This window comes from Camelus ferus, chromosome 10 (genome assembly GCF_009834535.1).
Source record: "Camelus ferus isolate YT-003-E chromosome 10, BCGSAC_Cfer_1.0, whole genome shotgun sequence".
NCBI lineage: Eukaryota > Metazoa > Chordata > Mammalia > Artiodactyla > Camelidae > Camelus > Camelus ferus.
Window position 1 is genome coordinate 39,980,584 of NC_045705.1, and position 22,271 is coordinate 40,002,854.

Sequence of the window (22,271 nt, forward strand, 5' to 3'; positions counted from 1 at the left end):
GACATGGGAAACAACACAGCACTGCGGTTAAGAATGCAGGCTCAGATTCAGGGTGCCTAGGTTCAAATCCTGGTTCCTGAACATGCTAATTGTGGGTCTCTGGGGACATGAATTGACTTTTCTGCGCCTCAGCAGTCAGAATGCAGATATAATAGTACTCAGTCCATAGGATCGCTGTCAGGATTAGCTGGGTTAGAAAATGGAAAATCTGAGAATAGTGACTTGCCCATAGTAAGGAGTCAGTAAGTGGTTATTAATGTTACTATTATCATTTATGAAAGGAAGGTTCTTTCAGGTTACGAAGTTCAATGTAACAATGCATGGAGCCCTTCCCCTCTTTTTTTTTTTCCCAAGACCTGAAATAAAGCTATAATGGTGATGTGATGCAGTCACCAGCTGGGAGATGAGCATCTTAAGTCATTCCTCACATACCACTTCACTTCAAATGAGAAACAACGTGGCTTGACTCACATTCTGCAGAGTCACTATCTTTAAAAAGTGAATGGTGTGTTTTGAGAGAGGTGGGGTGTGGGAAAGAAGGAGGTAGGGGCACTTTTTATAAGGATGATCTAGGATTTACTTATTAAAAAGGAAATAAAAACCTAGAATTCCCTCATAGTCCGCGTACTGACAATTTCCATTTAAGATGTTCTCCGCAGTAATTATTTTCCCCCTCTAACTAGCAGCAGAGATATAATTACACATTTCCTCACTCTGTAAAACCAGGATGGGAGGGCAAGTTTATTCTGAAATTCAAGGGAGTAGTACAGTAAAAAGAATCATTAACGAAGAAGTTATCAAATGCTGTTTTGCATCCTTTCTGGAACTATGCAGAGTTAAAATGAATGGAGGAAGGAAAGGAGAGAGAGAGACAGAGAGGTAGGGAGGCGGGAGACAAGGAAGGGAGAGGAGGGAAGGAAAGAAGTATGGATTAAGTGTTTTACGATGGACCAGATACTTTACCTGAAGTTTTTAACTGAATCAAAAAACCACACAAGGATGGTTATCACCATTTTTAATATATGAAAACACTAATGATTAAAAAGATGCATTTCTTTGCTCAGGGTCACCCAACCAGTAAGATGTTGAGTCAGATTCGAACTTGAGTCTGTTGTCTTTCACTGCCATCCTGCTGTTCTTGGATGTATCAACAATGTATGTAGGAAAGGGGTCAATAAAGATGACAAAGAGTCTATCCAAGATGCTTAGAAAACAGTAAAAGGAATATAAGTCCTAGACCAAAATGGTGCTCAGAGAAGGAGAAATAAAAATATCTTTCTTATTCTCTTCTACCTTCCCAAGTACCACTCCCTGCAACTCCCCATCTCCAACACGCTTTTCCTCTCCCACAGCACAAGTCAGTTTCTACTGTTCCTGTGGTAACGAATCACCAAAATTTCTCATGTCAAATGACACAGTTCAATATTGCTATGGGCATGAATCCCATGGACACTGACTTCCTACCTTGGACAGTGCTCATTTCATCATATCTTGCTGTAAACTCTGCTGAAAAGTCAGAAGCCCTCTTCATGGGAGAAAATTTCTCCCAAAGTCAGCACTGAGGAACTGTGGAGTAGATGGTACGGAAAGCAAACCAATTCTGTTTATAAATCAGAGTAACCTATAGCAACAAATAAGTGTGGAAGGGAAGAATAGTATTTGATAAAATATGAAAATAAAATAAAACTTATCAAATTTGCCTGCTGAATAGTTAGCATTCACTTCCCTTGCTTTCTTGGTTAGATCACAGAACATGAAGACAAGAACATTGACCTTCCAAGAGCAGTTCATTCCTTCCCTTTACCTTCTACATCTTCCCCTTTTACTTAGTATATTACTAATTTTAATAACCCTTCCTGGCAGATGTTGACACTGCAGAGGCTGTGTGTTTAACAGAGCTTACATGCTTTGGGTTGAAAAAGAGCACTCAACTGATTACACACTTCTCCCTAGCAATGATACCTTGACCGTGGGCACGAGAAAATCACTCCTCATTGAACATCACCGTGTAAGACCATGGTGGCATCATGGTATATTAGCCTGCTCAGGCTGCCATAACAAAATACCAGAGACTGGCTGGCTTAAACAATAGACATATATTTCCTTACAATTCTGGAGAATGAGAAGTCTAAGATCAAGGTTCTGGCAGGGTTTAATTCTGGTAAGAGATCTCTTTCTGGCTTGCAGATGACCACCTTTTTTTGTGGTGTCTTCACATGGCAGAGAGAGAGACAGATAGAGAGACAGAGATAAGACAGATCTATTTCCTCTCCTTATAAGCCACTAATCCTATCAGATTAAGACCTCACTATTATAATCTCATTTAACCTTAATTACCTCTTAAAAGCCTTATCTCCACATCTCCACATACAATCACACTGGAGGTTAGGACTTTAAAATATGAATGTGGGAAGCACAATTTGGTCCATAGGAAATGAGGTGACGATTCTCTACATAAGTAGAATTTTCAGATGAATAAAGTACAAGAAATAAACATTTCATGCTCAAACATAAGCCTGTAATCTTTTGGCACACGGAACAAAGCAGCTGGAAAATTTTAGTTTGACATATCGTTGCTGGTGGTTGAAGAGGACTCTGGTATTCTGCTGGCTACTGTGTGTTTCACTTCAATGTTAGTGGCAATGGAGAGTGGGCAAGAAAGGGATGGAAGCCTCTAGCCCCAGTGCTATAATAAAGTGCCTCAGATTCCTTTTTCTTCAAAGAAAAAAGGCAGTAAAAAGAAAACCTCCCAAGAGTCTTACTTTGCTTCCACCTGGAAATTCGGTAGATTCTCCATTATATCCTTCTTACTAATGGTTAAAGACATTCCAGGCCTTGTGTATATATTCATTTGATATAAACTGTATTAGTTTGCTTATGCTGGGCACTGTGCTAGGTGCTGGGAGCACAAAGACAAATGAGATCAAATCCTTCCCTGTAAGGACTCAGCAGTCTTACAGCAAATCAGGATCAGAATTCAAAGAATGTTAAGAGTTGAAAGGAATGTGGTTGCAGATAAAGAACTCAGGCCCAGAGAGATTAAGAGACTAGCCAAGGTGGCACAGATGGTTGGGACGGAGCCAGTTAACATACAGGCCTACTGACCCCTAATTCAGTCTTGTTCCTGTGCAGCTCAGAGTCATTCATCCAAGTCAATCATTCAACCAGCGTTTATTTATTTAGGGCTTACTATGTACTGGGGATCCTGACTGAATGGGACAGAATTTATGTTGACTTAATAATTTAATTAACAATTTAATAATTTGGGGAAATAAGACTACCTACAATGAAATTATTAGTGAACACTACAAGGCATTATTTCAAGTGAGATGGTTTCTCTAGTAACCCCATAAACATAATACATATGCAAATAAGATATGTGAATTATCTGACTATTAAATTTATCTCTACAATGATCATCATGGTTGGTCTATATTATTAGATGGGAGAATTCTCCTTACCTCTTCATCACTCAATGTAATAAATACCACTAAATGATACCAGGTAGAAAAAGACCATTCTAAAGGTATATTGAAGAAAAAACAAAAACAAAACAAAAAACAAAACCATTTTCAACTAAAATTCTGTAAACTGGACTGAAGGTAGACTATCTGGATATCTGGTTCTTGGAGGACCCCCAACAAGAATGCAGGTCTTATATCTAGCCCCAGAGTCACTCAACAGAGGTGAAGCACATGGAGATGAGAAGATGGCTGTTGTGTTGGTCTATCCCTTTTTCCCATCACTGGCTCATCCAATCTAAGAAAGGTTTAAAAAGCACAGGATCTGAGTGGTTAGGATGATGGGCTCTGGAATCAGCCAGACGTGGCCCTGAATGCTGGCTCCACTGTTTAACGATCTTGGACAAATTCCATAACATCTTATAGCTCAGTTTCTTCATCTGTAAAATGGAAGCTAATAATAGGATTATCTTAGAAGGTTGTAGTGAGGACTAAATAAGATGACACATGCAAAGTGCATGTCAGTGTTTGAGTAAGCTGCTCGATAAATGGACATTCCTTATTAACAACAATTTTACAGTGGTCTGTGACCTGTTATCTCCCTGTCCAGCCCACTCTCCCCCTCCTTCATTTCAGCCATTTCTCAGATCCTGTCCTTTCCCTCTCTCGCCCTCCCTGTCCTGCTAACAGCTGTGCCTTGTGCTCTTCCAGGGTGGGCAGCAGTGTTGGACCTCAGAACAGGTGCTACTGTCCATTTTGCTGCCTGCTTCACCTGCCAGGTGACAGGGGAGAACTTCAGGGCTGCATTTAGCATGGACGAACACCTGTCCTCTCTGTCACCACAGCTAGACAGACACTGGCGCTGAGTCATGCTGCTGCTCACGACCGATGAGCTCTCAAAGACTCAGAAGGCTCTGAGAAAGGACCTGAGAGGACAATCTGTCCATCCCTCTCTCTGGATCAGGCTACTCTTCAAGCTGCCATGAGGCAAAAATAGACACAGGAAGATTCTATCATTCACCGAGGATTGGAGAATCTTCAACATCAGGACATTTCTTCTTATGCCGAAGCTAAATTTCTGATTTTGCACTTAAATTCACTTCTTATATTTACCTTTCATACGGGAAATAAGCTTGATATCTAGGTCACTATAAACATACATCATCCTTACAGTGTAATATACAGAACTCTATATGTATGTGCATATGCAAAGAAAGTATTGTTTACTGGTTAAGAGCTTGAGCTTAGAGTGAGCCACCCAATCTAATCCCAGCCACCTACTGGTGATGTGTTTTTGCTCTAAAAATTAGTAATAGTAATGATCTCACTAGATCCTCATATTAGCGCAGTTCCTAGTCCATAGAAAGAATTCAACAAAAGTTAGCTATCATTATTGTTGTTGTTTAGACATATAAATATATGGCGAGAGGCCAGAGGCTTCTTAAGGTTTCTCTTTTGCAACCTAAGTGGCTCCAGTTTGATTACGGCTTTTAATCAATCTCTTCTATAACCTTCATTTTCATTTGCCCTCTATTTCTCTTCCTTGTTGAAGATCAGCACAGAACAAAACGGATGATATATTTTAGGATTATCTATTTCCCCATGCAAACTATTATTATGATTTGAAAGAAACAAAAGTGACTTGATAGCAAATATAACCTTTAAACTATTTATATTAACTCATTTAATCCTCAAAAATAAACCCATTCATTATTCATTTTCAACTGTGTCATACTTCATTAATTTTAAAAATAATTTTTTTTCACATTTTAACATCTTTGAAATACAGATGCATCTTGCAATTGATGATATGTTATAGTTCCATTGATAATCTTTTTTCTTTTTCTTGGTAATACATGAAATAATGGTGCATCTTACAGGTGATGAAACCTAGAGTCAATGGAATAGAGTATGAAAGACAACCATACTCTAGGCAGTCTTTTAGGCCCTGAAAATATGATGAAAAAGACTGAATAGTCCTTCATGTCAGAGAATCCACACTTTAATGAGAAATACAGAGAAATAAAGATGATGGAAGACCATCCTAGGCTTGTAGGGGCCAGGAAAGGTTTCCTAGCGATGATAATGTCCTGCTAAGTCTAGGGTATAATTATTTAGGGTTACAACTAGGCTGTAGTTTACTAGTCAGCCAAACAGGATAAGAAAAATCCTAGAAGCTAGAAAAAGCATAGGACATTCAGGAATTTGAAAATAGTTCAGAATGCTGGATTTAGAGTGCCTATGGAAGAGGGGCAAGGTGTGATGGCAGACAGAAAAGCAGCGGCCATATCATGATGAACTTTGTAGACATGTTACATGTTAAGGGGTTTGGAGTGTCTCCTTAGGACACTGGGGTTCTACTGGAGCATAAATGTTACTTCTATTTGACAAAGAGAAAACTGAGGCCTAGAGAAGCCAAATGACTGGCTTCAGGCTAAATAGCAAAGAATAGGACTAATTTATTTCCCTCCCTCCAAGTCCTCACCTTAAGCTCAATGCTCTATATGTTATATGAGGCTCACCCAGGACAGTATTCTCTTTTTGGCCATATTGCCAGAAAATGCATTATTATATTGCCCTTTTGATTTTGGTTTATGTTGAACTAATGTGTTTGGTTTAGATGCGGAGGAGGGTAGAACCAAGTGTGTTGGTTCTTAAAGAATTCTCCAAGGTGAATGTTGCCTAATGTCAGAATACTGAGCTCAGTTACATCACTCATAGGATATATATCACTGCCAAGCTCATCCACAGTTGTGTCTATCAGGTGATGGATGTTGATGCCAGTCTTTTCTAAATGCATCATGCATCTACTTTTCATGGTGTATGCTTAAAAGAAAAATATAAAAATTAAAACAAAAACCAGTGACAGAGCAGTGCTGATGCACCAGTGAAGGTTCACAAGTTCGAGTGTTTTATACTCTTGCATCTTATTGCTACCAGAAACTGCAATTCAGTTTCTCTTAAACCTGCCCTTTTAAAATAATACAGTCTAGAAATTGACTAAATTAAGCAATTTAAGTTGAAATGTGGCAAACAGGCCAAAAGACACTTAACTTCTGCATTAATTACAAAGGGTCAAAATAAAAAATAATTATTTGAATGGAGGTATTCTATTGCAGCCAGGCAGTCTTGATTTCTTATCATCACATTTAAAATAATTTCATTCACAGAATTTGCTGGTATGCACAAACTCTTTTTAATGAAATGTATTTATTTTAAGAATAGTAAGGAGCCTTTCATTTTTCTTTTCTAGAACAATGATAATGTGAATCAGCCAGCATCTTTGACTTACTCTAAAAAGAAAATGTACCTACAAGTGCCAAGCATTTAGGTCTTTTTTGGATAAAAGACATCTTTGGTTTCTATAAGAGAAGAAATGAATACAAGTGCAATTGTTTAGGTTATAATGATATGACAATTACTAGCTATCTAAAAGGAATAATAGGTGCCAAGATGATAGCTCAATACACTTATCTAACTGAAGAGGACAAAGACTGTGAAGTCTTTAATAACAGGGCAGACAACTGTCTATTTAAGATAACTTAGGTATAGTCTTATCTGAAATAAGGGGGTTGAGTTACACGATCAGTAACTTTGATTCTGTAAACCTCATGACTTACTAAGACAGGATAGATGGATGGAAGAGAGTGCTACAGACTCAGTTTTGGAATAGCTTGGATAAAGTCAGTTTCAGATTCTAGCACTGACACTAGTAACTCTGTGACCTTGGGCTAGCTACTCCTTTCTCTAGGACTCAAGAAAAACAATTTCTACCTTTTAGGATTAAGTGAAGCTCTGCACAAAGCAGTCTATGCTCAATGTGTGCAAACAGACACTATCATTAATATTACTACTGTTGTGATTCTTATTACTATTATTATTTTTACTACATTCCATGCTGCTATTTAATTCTGTGGGCATGAGATGAGGTAAAACAGTAGACCAGGCAGCCATGAATAAGGCATACTGCATGTTTAGGGATGGCATTTAGACTTGCACATTCCCAATTAGCTTTTCAATTAACCCCAGCCTGGAGGAATATACTTCTCCAACCATGCCTGAATGCTAAAATAGGGCTGGTAGGCTCTGATGGGTGCAGGTTGTTTTATTAGAGTAGGGGAAAATAAACTATGTTACTTATTGCAAAGAGAAGCCCAAATTTATAGAAGGTACTAAAACAAAATCACAGTCACTGCCTCTGATACAGATTTATACCCCAAATGCTAAAGCCTGCTCTGAATCTATCCATAGATCTTTCACATTTAAGTATACTGGTCATTTGCTCAATAAAATTCAACAGTTTTCTTTCTTTATGCATTATCCTCCCCTTTATAATAAAGCATGACAACCTAAAGTCAGCAGCACCTTATATCCCCCTCCCTATTTGCAATTATATGATCTCTGATGTTACAGTACTACCTTGTATGAATTTATCCAGCTTGCAGTATCATTTGCTAACTGCTTTCTCAGCTGAAGTCTATTACTGAACTCATTAGACAAAATATTAATTCACAGTTGCTTTTAAATAAGCCATATGGTAAAATGAGGTACACAGAATAAATAAACTATTTCCATTCACCAAGCACCGACTGAAGGCCTTGTTGTTCATTGTTCAAGGCAGCACACCTTTTAATTTATTCCAGGAACCCTAGGAATACAAATTCCATGAAAAAAAACCTGAGATGCTATTTTCATGTTAGTTATCATGACTTAGTGTTCAAAATTAACTCCTCCTAGTTCCCCTGGCTAACACAAGGGCATCTGAGTTAATAATTTTTCCTTTGGTTTTTAATCACTCAGAGAGAAAAACTTCAGTTCTCTATGTTGATTTCCTTACTCTCTGAGTAAGACAGAGTTAAAAACCCTTAACCCCACATTTGGTTTCTTCTGGCACTAGCCATCACAGAAATGAAACAGATATCAAAGGTGCCTTATTAGTGTCTTCCCACACTCAAGAAGCAGAAGTCCATGTTAGTTCCTTAAATTAACATCCTTTTAGGTCCCATACATTGAATTTCATGGAGCTGGTGTTCTCCACATTCAGGCCCAAGTTTGAATTAAGTGTGCCTCGGAGATTCAACTTTTCTCTGCATACTAATTTGGCAAAAAAACATTATCTCCCAGTGGTTTTCAGAGCCATTTGTGGTCCCGGACAGTCCTCTCATCCATACAACCTATAGATTTAATAGGAAGAAGCCACTTTTTCAAAACATTTGCTCCAATTGCTACTTTCAAGTCTCACTGCATAAAGCAGAACATAACAAAACAAAGTAAAACCCTCAAAACCCAACTGTTCAATGTATCTGGTGCTGGTATATGATAATTAGGTTTGTAATCTTTTTACCTGTGATATATGGAAAAGGAAAGGAATCAATTCTACCCGCCCCCCCCACCTTGCCTCCCCCTACCACTCCCTCAACCAAAAGTGCCATGAAATAGCAAGTTTGTCAACATTCTAAAACTCCCAGATCTGGATATTCTAAAAGGCTACAACCCTCAAGTCAGAACTCCAATGATGTTTTTTTTCTTTTCACACTACAATCATATCTTCGTTTATCACTGGATTCTTGTTCATTTTATCAACATTTCCACTCTGAAAGAACAAATAGCAAGTTAAAGTGAAGGAACCTTTGCAGTTGAGAGAAAGGACGGTGTGACAGGCCAGGAAAGCCACCTCTGAGTCAACCTCATGAGTAGGTTTAAGGCAGAAAGGATACTGGGCCAAAGATCACAACCTCAAAGTAATATGGAAAATCTGTTTCACAAAATGTTGTCTTTGCAAGTTCCCCCAAAACCTAACAAATAGGATACCAATTTCCTAAATACGACAGTTTGGCCAGTGCCTCTGAAAGCATAGGACAAATTAGAGATGCAAGCGTGTAATCCATCTCAGGACTTCCAGGCCATTTTAATTTCTTAGAGAAAGATAACTAATGAGGTAAATCTACACAGAGGTTCTCTGGAAACAACCAGTCATGCTGAATAAAAGAAATACAAAGCCATTCTCTAAATGGCCATGACTATCCGATTATAAATAGAACTCTTGCTCATTGCAAACACTTTTGAAATGATTGCTTTGTTGATTTGAAAAGATATCAAGCACCCCTGTGGCGTCTGGTCAGTGTTACTGAGAGTCCCTAAATACGTGCTCCTAGGACACACACTAGGACACAAGTCCTGGGGAAAGGCTCAGGGATTTATAATGCCCTCTTCAGAACCAAAGATTGTAATAATAATAATCCAGTGTAGCAACAAGTTTACTAGAGAGCTCCCTGAAGAAACGGTTTCAGCTGCTTAATTGCGTTCACCCCCATGCCATTTAAAGGAATAGTAAGCCTCCGTTGAGACACTATCAATTGATGGTTTCACCAAATATTTTGCAAAGCTAGTGATTCTGCTTGACCCCCTCAAACCCCCACCCCCATGCCTCTCCCCTAAGTAGCTGGGCTCCACCAGTTCCCCTCCTGTAAGTGACATGGACTAAATTCCCAGTGAGAGGCAGGTTCTCACCCCAAGCTAAAAAAGCCTGCGTCTGCACTCAGACCAGCGGTCCAGAGCAGGCAGCTGGCAAATGGAAAAGGTAATCTTCATCCCCACTCACTCCATACCTTTTCTGATTTCGCCTTCCTGGCGTTGTGCACGAACCTGCGACCCAGCTTCTTGGCGTACCAGATCGAGGCAAACATAGCGATGCCAATGACAGGAATTCGCAGTGAAGCTGCTGCACAGTCAACTTCCCACCTCGGCTGAGAGACAAACGGAATCAGGCTGGAGCTGTCACTTGCAGGCTGTTGCTTTCTCAGTTCCTCTCATGCCGGTTAGCGGAGGGAGAGGGCGGGAGGAAGGAGAGGGCTGGGGGGAAAGGCAGTCCTGTTTGGCCAGTCCGCAGGTATATTTACATCCTGCCAGCAGGAGGTGAGGCGGGCGGGAGCTGCCTTCCTAGCCAGCTCACACACATCCAGGCGGCGAAGTATCCGTCTGCAGTTTTAAGGCGCCGTCACCACCAAACTCCATGTGTGTCGGGAGGAAAGGAAGCCGCAGTCAACCCGTCCGGGAGGCGGCTCACCTCCGGCTGGCTCACAGCTCCGGCTCTGGCAGTTGCCCTCCTCGCTTGGCTTCCCTCTGCCTTTATAGTACGTGCTGGAGGCAATAGCCGCGTAAAGGCATTAACACACAGCCTCACAGGTAAATCAGCCAATACAGGAGCTGCTGGGCACGGGAAAGTGGGTGGGCCACCACGGACTTGGCCCCATGGCTACAAACAGGTGTGCCCCGAGCCTGAATCCTGCTCTGATCCTCCGAGAATATCAGGCTGTTAGGGTGGGTGGCTGGAGACAAAAGTGTCCTTCCTTTGCCCCCTCCTCAACTCCGTGTGTTCCAAGGAAAGTCCTATCTGCTCATCAGCCACCTTATCCGCAGCTCTCAGGATAACACCTTATTTCTTTGGAGGCTAGCCCCAGACAGAGGGCAAAGCGAAGAGGATGAGGTGTATTTCGCAAAGCCAGAGTGAAGGGCTTTAGTTTCTACACTCATTGGTTCCACCTGTAAAGCAACGTGGGCTTCTTACACAAGCACAGATTTACTGCCTGGAAACTGGGGAGTGGAGAGGGGCTTAAATCTACCTTTAAACTAAATAGAACAATTTACTCCCTTAAAAAAAAAAAACCAAAACAGAATTTCCCTGCAGTGATATCCAATGTTAAATGGAGGATTGTAATATCACTTTGAGAAGGTAGATTTATGGCAACTCTTAGACTGTGCTCTTTTGAAGAATTTTCATGTTTGATTCTACCACTATGTGCTTCCAACTTCAATTATGTTACTAGAGCTTAGACTATTATGTAAGGCATTTTAAAGGTAGTCAATATTAAGAGACAAATGTTTCCTCTGATAAGAGATAATGTCTAAGGCTTTGCCCATCCTACGAGAGGACAAAAAATAAATTGCTCATCTCAGCAAAGAAAACCTTCCTTCCACTAATAAACAAATGAGACTCAATCTAGCAAATGGTTTCCAGCTGATCTGATAGAAGTGCCCTAGGAATGCCGATTGACCAAAGCACGTTAACCTACTTAAAGATAATTGGAAAAGAACTCCCTTCTCTCACTATAAGACACTTGAGCTTTACCCCCAAAGGGGGTTGGGTCTTCAATCAACAGAATGCTGTTTTATAAAGTATACTGGATACCCTCATAAGCAATTGGAAGTAGCATAAGGCAGTGTGGGATCAGGACTGTCAGCAGCCTTAAGTGGGTAGGCCGTCGGGCCCAGGCCAAAGTTCACAATAGCTTGCACCTGGTAAGAGGTAAATGTACACATGCGCTAGTAGCATGAATACGCATTATGAACAACACGCATGCGCCAGTACTGAGTCAGCATTATGAATACTACGCATGCGCCACTAGCATTATAAAAGGACAAGTGTGTACACCTGAGCGCCGCTGCCCGCCACCCGTGCCACCCGTGCCACCCGTGCCACCCGCGCCACCCGCTTGTATTGCAATAAAGTGCTGTTTTGCTCCGTGTTGGCTCCTCGCGCCTTCTTCCAGTTGGGGCAGCTCACCTTCTCGAATCCCTCTCCAGCCTCCCTTGGCTGACAAGGACCCATGTCCATGTTACTCACTAAAGAAACTATGGTGCCTAGAACAGAGTTTAGCACAATACATTCCGTGTATGTTTGTTGAATGAATACTCTGGGTTCCAACCCTGGATTTGTTTCTAAATTCTTTCCTGGTTTTCTCTAGGCTTGATTTGCTTCACCTGTAAATTAAGAGAATTGGGCAGGCAATTTTTAAGGCCCCTTCCTGCCCTGTAAGTCTATGATTCTCATTCCAAGTCTACGGGTCTTCATGTGATTATTAAACAGAAATGTCTAGTGCTCACCAGGGGCACAGGCTCTGGTAAGATGACTCAGTGTTTTGAAAAGCCAACAGTGGCACCCTTGGGGCAGCCCAGATTCTTCTAACTTCTTCAATGTGCCTAACTGCCACTTAGGGTTTGGTTTTGCCATTAGCTGTTACTTTGGCTCTGTGTTCTCACTTCCTACGAACTCTACTTCCCTTTAATCTCCTTTTGACTCTCTCAGACAACCCCTGTACAAAATTCTCCACATCACACCTTGTACTCTTTGGGGAAAAAAAGGGACCACAGAAATCCAACAAATAAATAAATGGTAACTCCTGCTTAGCTTTCAAAGAGCTACTCAGCAGGACCACAGCTTACCCTAATATTGCTGTGATGTTAAAGATACTCATTATTCCTGCATATGACTTTGTCTAATTCATGTTATAGTTGAAAGACTATTCAGTAAATAGAACAAAGTAGATAAAAAGGGGAGGGGAAGCAATCATCCCTAGTAAGTTGAAATTTCTGATTTTAATATTTTAAGATGGAATCTGACAATAAAGAGATGACAAAAAATGTCAAGCTTTCAAATCACTGATATCATAAGGGAAATCAAAGAATGTTAATTTACTCTGATGGGACTGCCAGAGCATAAAATAATTTTTGCACTTTTCCTAAGTTGAGATTTCCTAAGTCACTAAAACTGGGGTCTGGAGAGATCTTTAGTGCTTGATCATTTTCTGGGTTGGTTCTGCTTTTATATTGAAACTTTAATGACCTTCTTCACACACCAAAGGCTTTATAAACTTTTACAGGGTGGCATTCTTAAGAATTAAATGGGGCCTACTAGCTAAGATTTAAATTTAAGAATAATAATAATAACTATTTTTTCCTTAAATAGGCATTTGGAGATAGGGCAGCTTGGAGTAGGTCATTTGTAGTCAGGACCCGTGCTCATGTTATGCAAATGCTTAGCAAAATGTAGGTATTCAAAAAATATTTTTTGAGCAAAGTAAGAGAATCCACAAACTTGGAAAGTCTAGAAGAGTCAATCTAAGTGTATCCACAAATTTTACAGTTGTAAAAGTTTTTTTAAAGATGAGTGTCATGTCAATGGAACTGAGACATTGCCACAATTACACAACCACCTTCACTGGGCTCCCTCTGGGCAGGTGTGCCTGCTACATTGAAGGTAGCAGCTGCCTACAGTAAATCCTAGCAGTCTCTAACCATTGCTCTGCTGATTGAGATAAAAAACTTTTGCAGCTTTGCCATGTGTGGAAAACAAGATTTTCAGACATTTTCCATCTGTATATCATCAGTACCTGTACAGACCTTTTCCTTTATAATTTCATTTTTAATACCTCTCATATGACAGAAGCCTACCAGTGCAGCTGAGTTTGAGATGCAACATTAATCCTTTTAAGCAGCTTTTGGTTCATGCCTCAACACACACACTGTGTGAGCCTCCTCTGAATTCTCAAGGCAAATGCAATATTTAGATCAAACCATTAACAATTATACAACTACAGTTCCTGCCTAGCACACAAATGATTTTCTTTTTTAAAAAAATCATATAAATATATCATAGATGATTATAAAAACAGAGTAAACATGAAGCCCTAGAAACTAATATCTGGTAGCTTGAAAAGTTACCTAGGTTAGGTATATAATATATACCAAAGAAAATACATGTTTGAAACAAAAAGTTACTGTATAAAGCCAATAAAGATTTAAGTATTTGTTTGATTTGTCTGTATATCTGATACACATACAGGATAGCCCTTAATATCTGATATTAGTCCATTGTCAAACAGCAGGTGTCGTGTATACGCTTCATAGAATTTATGACTAAAAGAACATAAATATAACATTAACTTCAATTCACGGTATGCCAAAATGTTGATGTTAGTTATCTCTGTAGAGAGTAGTGAAATCAGTTATATTTTGCTCTATATAGTTGTGTAATATTTGAGTCTTCTAAAATGAGAAAATATTCCTGCTATTACTTATATGATTAAAAAGGTAAGCCATACTTTTCTACAAAATGTGTTGATTATCATTATTACTGTCAAGCACTGGGGACCCTAAAATGAATGAGATACCATACCTCCTCTCAAGGAGTTATATATCGTTGGGGACATGGATGTATAAAGCAGTAAGTTTCAGTGCAGAATGGCATGTGTGAAAAATAATGCAGGAGCTCAGGAAGGAAATTCCTGCTCTGTGGTTTCTATATGAGCCCGATAATAAATGTCAACTGGAAAAGTGCGATAATTAGGGTCAATGTACATGAAAAGGCAAAGGCAGAGCTAACTCTCTGCGTTTTATCTATATGGACAATAGAAGAAATAGTCACCATAGTTGATTGTATAGATAAAAACCAACAACCCAGTTGCAGATAGTTATATTTCTGCCCCAAAAAGTCAACCAGTTATGGATAAGTGTCAAAAAATGTTTGAGTCACTACAAATAATAAGCCCATTGACTCTAATTATAATGGGTAAGCCTACTTCCTTTTTTTTTTTCTGCTCTCAAAATCAATTCTTTAGTGTTTTTGAATATCTCACACATCCTTTCTCTTAAGTGTTTAATCATGATATATTTAGGCCCCCGGAGATAGAAGAAAGTAATATAACACCCATATTCATACCACTTAGATTTGATAAATGTGAACATTTTGATATATTTGATTCAGATTAATTTTTAAAAAATAAATTCTTCATAATATAATCAAAATCTCCCACCCCAGCTTCATTCCACCTCAAATTCCATCTCAAAATAATATTCAAATATCATTCTTGTGCTTCTGTCTTTACATACAATTTTACCTAGAGTAGATAACTTCAAAATGTAATTGCTAGATCATAGGATGTGTCCATTCTGAACCTGTATTAAATTTCTTCCTAACTTACATTATTAGTTCTTTGTATGAGTTCTATATTCTAGATGACATGTTATAATCAGACTTATTAAGGCTTTCCAAACATTATGCATGTTAGTTCCTTACAGTTCTGATGTGCATTTTCTTGACTACTGGTGAGCATTAGCATCTTTTCTTATATTTATTGTCTGAACTTTCATTCATAGCTTTTGCTCATTTTTAAATTAGGTTCTATCTTTCTTACTATTTGTAGAAGTACTTTATGTATTCTGGACACTAATTCTTTGTTTAGTACATGTGCTGAAAAAATCTGCTCCCAGTCTCTGACTTGTTTATTAACTTCATTTATGTTTTACCAGACACAGTTCTCATGTACTGAAATTTATCAACGTTTTCCTTTATGTGTGTACATTTTTGTGTCTTAAGAAAAATTTCCCTATTTCAAGTTCAGAAATATATCACCTTATATTTTCTTCTAAACAATTTACATTTTTTCCTTTCACAGACAAATCCTCAATTTTTAATGGTGTGAGATAGGAATCTTTCTTTCTATATGTATGGCCAGTTGTCTCTTTCCTTTCCTTCCTTCCTTCCCTTCCTTTCTTTGTATAAGAATGTTTTCCGTTACCTCACTGACTTGTAACACCCCTAAGACATATATTCTCAAAGGGCTAATCATCCTTTTCATTTGATCTAACTTTTCAAATTAATTTTTATAAAGTTATACAATTGATGATTTTAATACTACACCCAATATTCCATGTTATTACTTCATAGTATTTTAGTTCTGTCTTGTAGTCATTCTATTCCTGACCAAATCTGTCATTATTAGTATCTCCATTTGTTATTTTACAATTAAGAGTTACTCAAAGTAACTCCCACATGTATCAGTTTATTTTCTCATCATTATTTTTAGCATCCTAATCCTCTCAATATTCCTTCTTACTGATGTATATATTTTAATAGGTCTTTCTGCAAAAATCTGTGATGCTTAAACATGCTCAATCTTTTTATGTTTTTCCTGAACTGTCTCCATTCACCTTAGACTCTGCAGCATATAGCATATAGGTAAATGAAGATTTCTAGATTGACAATGATTTTTCCCACAGCACTTTGAAGATATTATCTCATACCTTCTCCTGGCATCTATTTTTATGATAAAATGTCCACTGTCAATCAAATTGTTCCATTTTAAGAATATGTCTCTTTATGTGATTTGTTTGAATACTTTTTTTCTTTGTCTTTTTGAGTTGCAATTTCAATACGGTATTATTTTTCTAAATTTCTGCTTGGCACTCATTATGGTTCTTGACTCTGATTAATTATGGACAAATATGTCATTGTTTCTTCTAATATTTCTTCTCTTTCATTTTCTCTATTCTCTCATAAAATCTTGTTATAGTTTTCCTGGACCTGTTCATTTGACCCATCTGATTGCTTCATATCGCTCCTATTATTTTCCTCCTTCCTTCTTTGTGCTGCTTTCAGGGTTATATTCTCAGACCTCATTATTTTTATCTTAAGTTTTAATCTATTGTTTTACTTATCTACTGAATGTTTATTTTTAATAAATCATGTATATATATATTAATTTCAAGGCATTCTATATATTTCTTTTTTAAATCCACCCAGTCTTATACCATGGTGTTCTATTCTTTCATTATAATATTTATTCCTTTCTCTAGCATGTTTTTAATTTAAAACACATTTAATTCGTAGTCTGCCATAGTCAGCTCAAGATATCACTGCTCAAGCCATCATTTTATACAAACTCAAACAAGTCAAACTGGCTTGCCTCTAAATTAACACTCCCATTCCCCTACTCCCCTCCACCCCCCCCAAATCTGGTCTACACATGAGGTTTTACTGTTTATAAGATTTATTGTGAAATGTTTCATGCAAGAGATTCCAGGAGGTCACCTAATTAAAATGCTATTTAAAAGCCACTCTTATATGATAATTAATTATCTATTCATTATCTGAAGTTAGAAGTGACACAGACTGCCACCACCATATTTGAGATCTTGGACAAGTAATGTCAATTCTTTAAAATGGGGTAATAATGGGAAGTATGCCACTGTACTGAAAATAAGAATCAAATGAGATAATGCATGTAAACTGTTTAGATCAATACCTGGCACACAATATGGGTGCCATAAAAATGTTTAATTTTTTATTCATCCTCTAATCTGCAGGGAAGGCCAAAAAAATGGTAGTCTAGACAGAACATGTGCTTAGTATTATGAAACAGAGAATTTTTTTTAAAACTCTTTTTATGATTATATTTAACCATACTCATTGTTAGGAAGTCTACCTTCTTAAGTCCTTTCCACTTTTTTATTCCATTAGAACAGAAAACAAATCAATTTCCAAACCCTTGTAAAAATCTTTCATAAATTTAAAGACTTTCAGTTTCACAAATGTCTCTTTCCTGAGCCAAATGAGTATTTTCTTAAGCTTTCTGAAAAGTTTTTTTTGAGAGTCTTCTCAGAGCCTCTTTTCATTTTACATATTTCTCATAAAAAGAGAAACTCAAATGGATCCTAAATTTACAAAATAATTCTGAATCCACATGCTGCATTTGGCCCACATGCTTACAATTAAATTTTGCTACAACTGAGGATATAGTTTGATATGGCACTAATTACCAAAGGAATGTAGACTGAGTGGATATAGGCAAGGAGCAAAGCAGAAGAGCATCAAACCAGCAGCCAAGAAAGAATGAGTATCAAATGAAATGTGCAAATTTGACTTGTGAATACAAAAAGCAATGCAATAAACAAGACCATACATAGTTTTCCTGATCAAGCTACACAATACTAAACGATGAACAGTTGAGTAATTTTGTAACAGAGAATTAAATTCAGTACTTTCAAATTTATATGTTTTTGCCAATGTTCGTCACAAATAGAGACACTTAAATACCATTCATCTAATCTGAGCCCTTTGGCATGGAAATTTCTTACCAGTTATGATTGAGTTGTATAGTCCAGTATTCTCTATCTGAATAGCAGAATTATTCCCATCCATGGAGGTGGGGTGCTAATTTTGAAGTCAATACTCTTTGTTTTAATCTCATTTTTTATCAGTTCTCTTACCTCTGGGTATTGGACTGTCTAACCCATTTCTAAAGTCACCATAAACTCAAATAATCTGTTAGTCTATGACAATATGACCCAAGAATTGATCTGTAAGATTATAATCCAAAAAAAGGTCCAATGACCATTTTTGATGTTGTCCTCTTGCTGTATCATCTTTTGAGTCTTCATAAAAGCATTTTCTGTTTCCCTGACGCATTCTACATAATTGTATCTTTGTATATGCTGTTTCCTCTGCCTGCAGTCCTACCTCACCACCTCACTTTCTGTTCCTTTATCATTCTATATGTGACAAATTTTTATATATTTTTGAGACTTGGCTCAATAATTCTCTATGAAACCTTCCCTGGTCCCTCTAGACAGGGCCAGTTTGTACTAATGCACTCAAACTAACGTTTCCTATTGAACTTGTACACACCTCAGGTTTAGCTCTTGTGACATTCATTTGTGATTACTTTGAACTTAAATGTTTCCCCATAAGTGACTATGGACAATTCAAGAAAACCTCTTATGGATTTTTGTATCCTCAGAGATCTACATAGTCTTTTGCATATGGCAGACTCTCAATAAATATATTTGAATAATTTAATAGTCATTTGCTGAATGAATGAACAAATGAATGAGCATATCACTTGAATTAAACTGCATCATACCCGTGGGAGAAGAAAAGAAGGCTCTATATAGATACACATTAAGTATTTATTATTACCCTCTATGTGTATTTTTACCTCATACTCATCATCATACATTAAGAGATAAATCAAAGTCACCGTTAGAAGGGTTCAGAGTGCTTTGAAAAACCACATTTCAAAGGATAAATCAGTGCGACTTGTTGATTCGTGGCCTACTAGCTGTCAATGTTTTCACTTTGTAATTCCTCCCCTTTCATTGATAAGTACAGGTGAACTTTTACAGAATTTAGTATATAAAACCATATTCATAAATAAATAAACTCCTTATTTCATTTCCTTAAAAATGAGACCCACTAATGAAAACATAGAAACTATTCCTTTTCCGTCCTGCCTCCTACATAAAACAGACACGGCAGCTGCAGAAATCCTCAGTGCAAATGTCGACTGCAGATAATATTACTGAAAATGTTCCTGATATTAATTGTAACCTCTGTCCAGCTTGAGGAATGTAAAGGAGACTAACTTGCTAGGTGCCTCCTCTGTGTCAGCAACTTTACCTAAAGCATCTTTATGTAAAATTAAAGTTACTTCATCTTTAAGTACGTAAATAGATAAAAGTATTTTGCCCTCAAAGGTACTTAATATGCATTACTTCAGTATTTATCTAACTTCATCCAGCTTTACATAGTTGCACACTACCTGTATTGTTGTTTTGTAGGTTATTTTTAAATTTAATTTGACTCACTTTCTATATTAATAAAGTTACTTTAAATAAACTTATCACCAGAAGAAACAAAAGTCAGGCTCATTCTCCATAAGTAGTAACATACAATTAATACACATAGAATATTAATAAGATTAAAAAGTAAAATAAAAAGCGGGAGTAATTTATAAAGTCTAATTGAAAAGAAGCTTTTTGATGGTTTATAATCTAGTTCCAACTTTTCCTTTCTAATTTAGATTAAAATTAAAGTATAAGGTTTTTTGTTTTTTTTAAATGTTTTCCATGTACTATCTTAAGTATACCACACTGCAGGAAAGATTCTCATCTCATTTGATCATCTCAAGTAATCTCTGAGTCAGATAATATCTCCCTTTTACATATTAGAAAACTACATTTCTAAGAAATTAACTTCTTCAAAGCAATTTTCCTAGAGAAATTCGGCTGTGAATCCTGGTTTGCCCCACACTTCTCAATTTTCAAAACTTGTCTGGTCTTCAGTGTTCCTATCTTTAAGACATAGTGTAACAGAACAAAAAATATCATGTAATAGCTTATTTTGAATAAAAATAAATGAAGAAGGAGCAAGTGAATGAAGCTATGAGCTCAGATAATATTCACTAGCCCACATGCTGGAATGCAGAAGACAGGCTTTCCGTAAGACAGAAAATTTGAGTTGGGCCTTAGAAAACAGACCAACACGAAAAAAGTACATTTATTTGCCAGGGGAAACAGCATGAGTGAAAATAAAAAGGTTGGAAACATGAGATGTGTTTGAGGAACAGTAGAAAATAAGGAAGAAAAGGCTATAGCCATACTGTAATTAGACAATGCCAATAAACATTTAATCATGACAAACATGGTCAGAGTTGGAGAGCAGGGAGAATGATGGCAGTAGAAAAGATAATGAGGGTCTTAATTAGGGTGATAATGGTAGGAAAAAGGCAAGGAGCAAGATAAGCAGTTTTCTTTCTTGACACCATAGATGAGATTTGGATCCCTGACTCATTCCCTTAGGACAATATATTACCTTTCACAGTATTTGTCGCACTGACAATGATCTATTTAGTATATATAATTTCCTCGTAGGACATTGTAGGAAAGCAGGGACCCTGCTTGCCTTTTCACCATTGTATCCCCTGTGCATAACGAAGTGCCCGGTGCATCATAAGTGTTCTAAGAGGATTTACTAAATGCATGAACGCAAAAAGGAATAACTGAGGTGGTAGAAGAATCTGTACAAATGTGACAGGTGCATTATAGGCTGAGAACTTGAAGTCAAAAGCAGCTGACGATTTGAACCCAGAGAACCTGGAGCTTCCTTTAAGACAAAGGGAGCATTTGTTTTAGAGTGCACTCTTCTTTCATTTCACTTTCTATTTCTCCCCTTGTCTCGTTATAACGTGAAGTATTCTTATTTTATAATCTCAGTATGAAATTTTCACTAATGAATTTCTTAGAGATTTAATTCTATCATTTGTTGATTATTCCTCATGGTCAGTGTGTCTAAATTTTAAATTTTCTTTGTAAGCTCCACTAAAACAGAGGACTTTTTAAAAAAGTGTTGTTGAAAATTACCTTGATAATTTCTCCAGTGTACTCTAGGAGGGTTAACCTGTGCTTTGGGGATTTCTACATCCATATAAAAATGGAAGGGGTAATGGCATGTTAACTTTTAGAAATGTTCATGTTGTGATGGCCCTGGAAAAGACAGGAGTCAAGTAAGCAATGTGATGAAAAAAACAAAAACCTCCTCCATTCATTTATTTATTTAACATTTACTTGAGTGTTACTGTGTACCAGCCATGTTTCTACACAATGGGAACATAATAATGAACTACACAGACAACAACCCCTACCTCATGGTGCTTACACTTTAGTGTAAAGGAACAGATAATAAGAAAGACAAATAGTAACACATATTGTCTATTAAATATCGATACATGCTAAAGAAAAAATAAAAAACAGACAAATGGAATAAAAAGTATTAGAGTGGTTAAATTTTTTGATAGGTTGATTGAGGTAAACTTCATGAAAAAGTGGCTCTTGAGTAAAGATCTTAAGAGAATAAACCAGAAGGATATACAGGGAATGAATATTCCATGTAAAGGACTTTGGCTGGCTTGTTTGATAACAATAAGAAGGTCAGAGTGGCTGAAGCAGAGTGAGAAGAAATATGGTATAAAATAAAGTCAGAGAGGCAGAGAGGTAAGTGAAAGGAGAGTGTGGAAAGCAGATCTCATAAGCCTCCTAACTACTGTGGGCACACTGGCTTTTGCTGTGAATGAGGTGGGAAGCAATTTCAGAGTAGTAACATGATATGACTAATGTTTTAATAAGATCATTCTTGCTGCTGTCTTGAAAATTTTGACTGTAGCAGGTAAAAACTGGAAGCAAGTAACAATTAAGAAATTATTGCAATGATCAAGTTCAAAGGTAATGGTAGCTTGGACAAAAACTAACGTACATGGAGATAAAAAACAGTGGTTGAGTTCAGAACATATTTTTAAGATAGTGGATGTGGATGTGAGAGAAGGGGAGGAGGCAGGGATGACTCCAGACCTGACGGCATGAGCAATGAGAAGGCAAAACTGACCACTGGCCAAAATGAAGGCTGAAGATGGAAACATC

General features: G+C 37.5%; 1 protein-coding gene across 15 annotated transcripts in view; it reads right to left on the reverse strand.

Moving 5' to 3' along the window:
• The window catches only part of DLG2 (discs large MAGUK scaffold protein 2), a 1,704,777-nt gene that overhangs the window by 808,595 nt on the left and 873,911 nt on the right, over positions 1-22,271 (reverse strand). For 2 of the 15 annotated variants that reach the window (XM_032488778.1, XM_014560891.2), the window contains exon 1: positions 10,070-10,566. The exons of the other annotated variants lie outside the window; for them this stretch is intronic. In XM_032488778.1, the coding sequence (XP_032344669.1) occupies positions 10,070-10,147 (78 nt within the window). In that variant the 5' untranslated portion in view covers positions 10,148-10,566. Of the gene's footprint in view, positions 1-10,069; positions 10,567-22,271 lie in introns of those variants that run through there. 15 annotated transcript variants of the gene reach the window in all.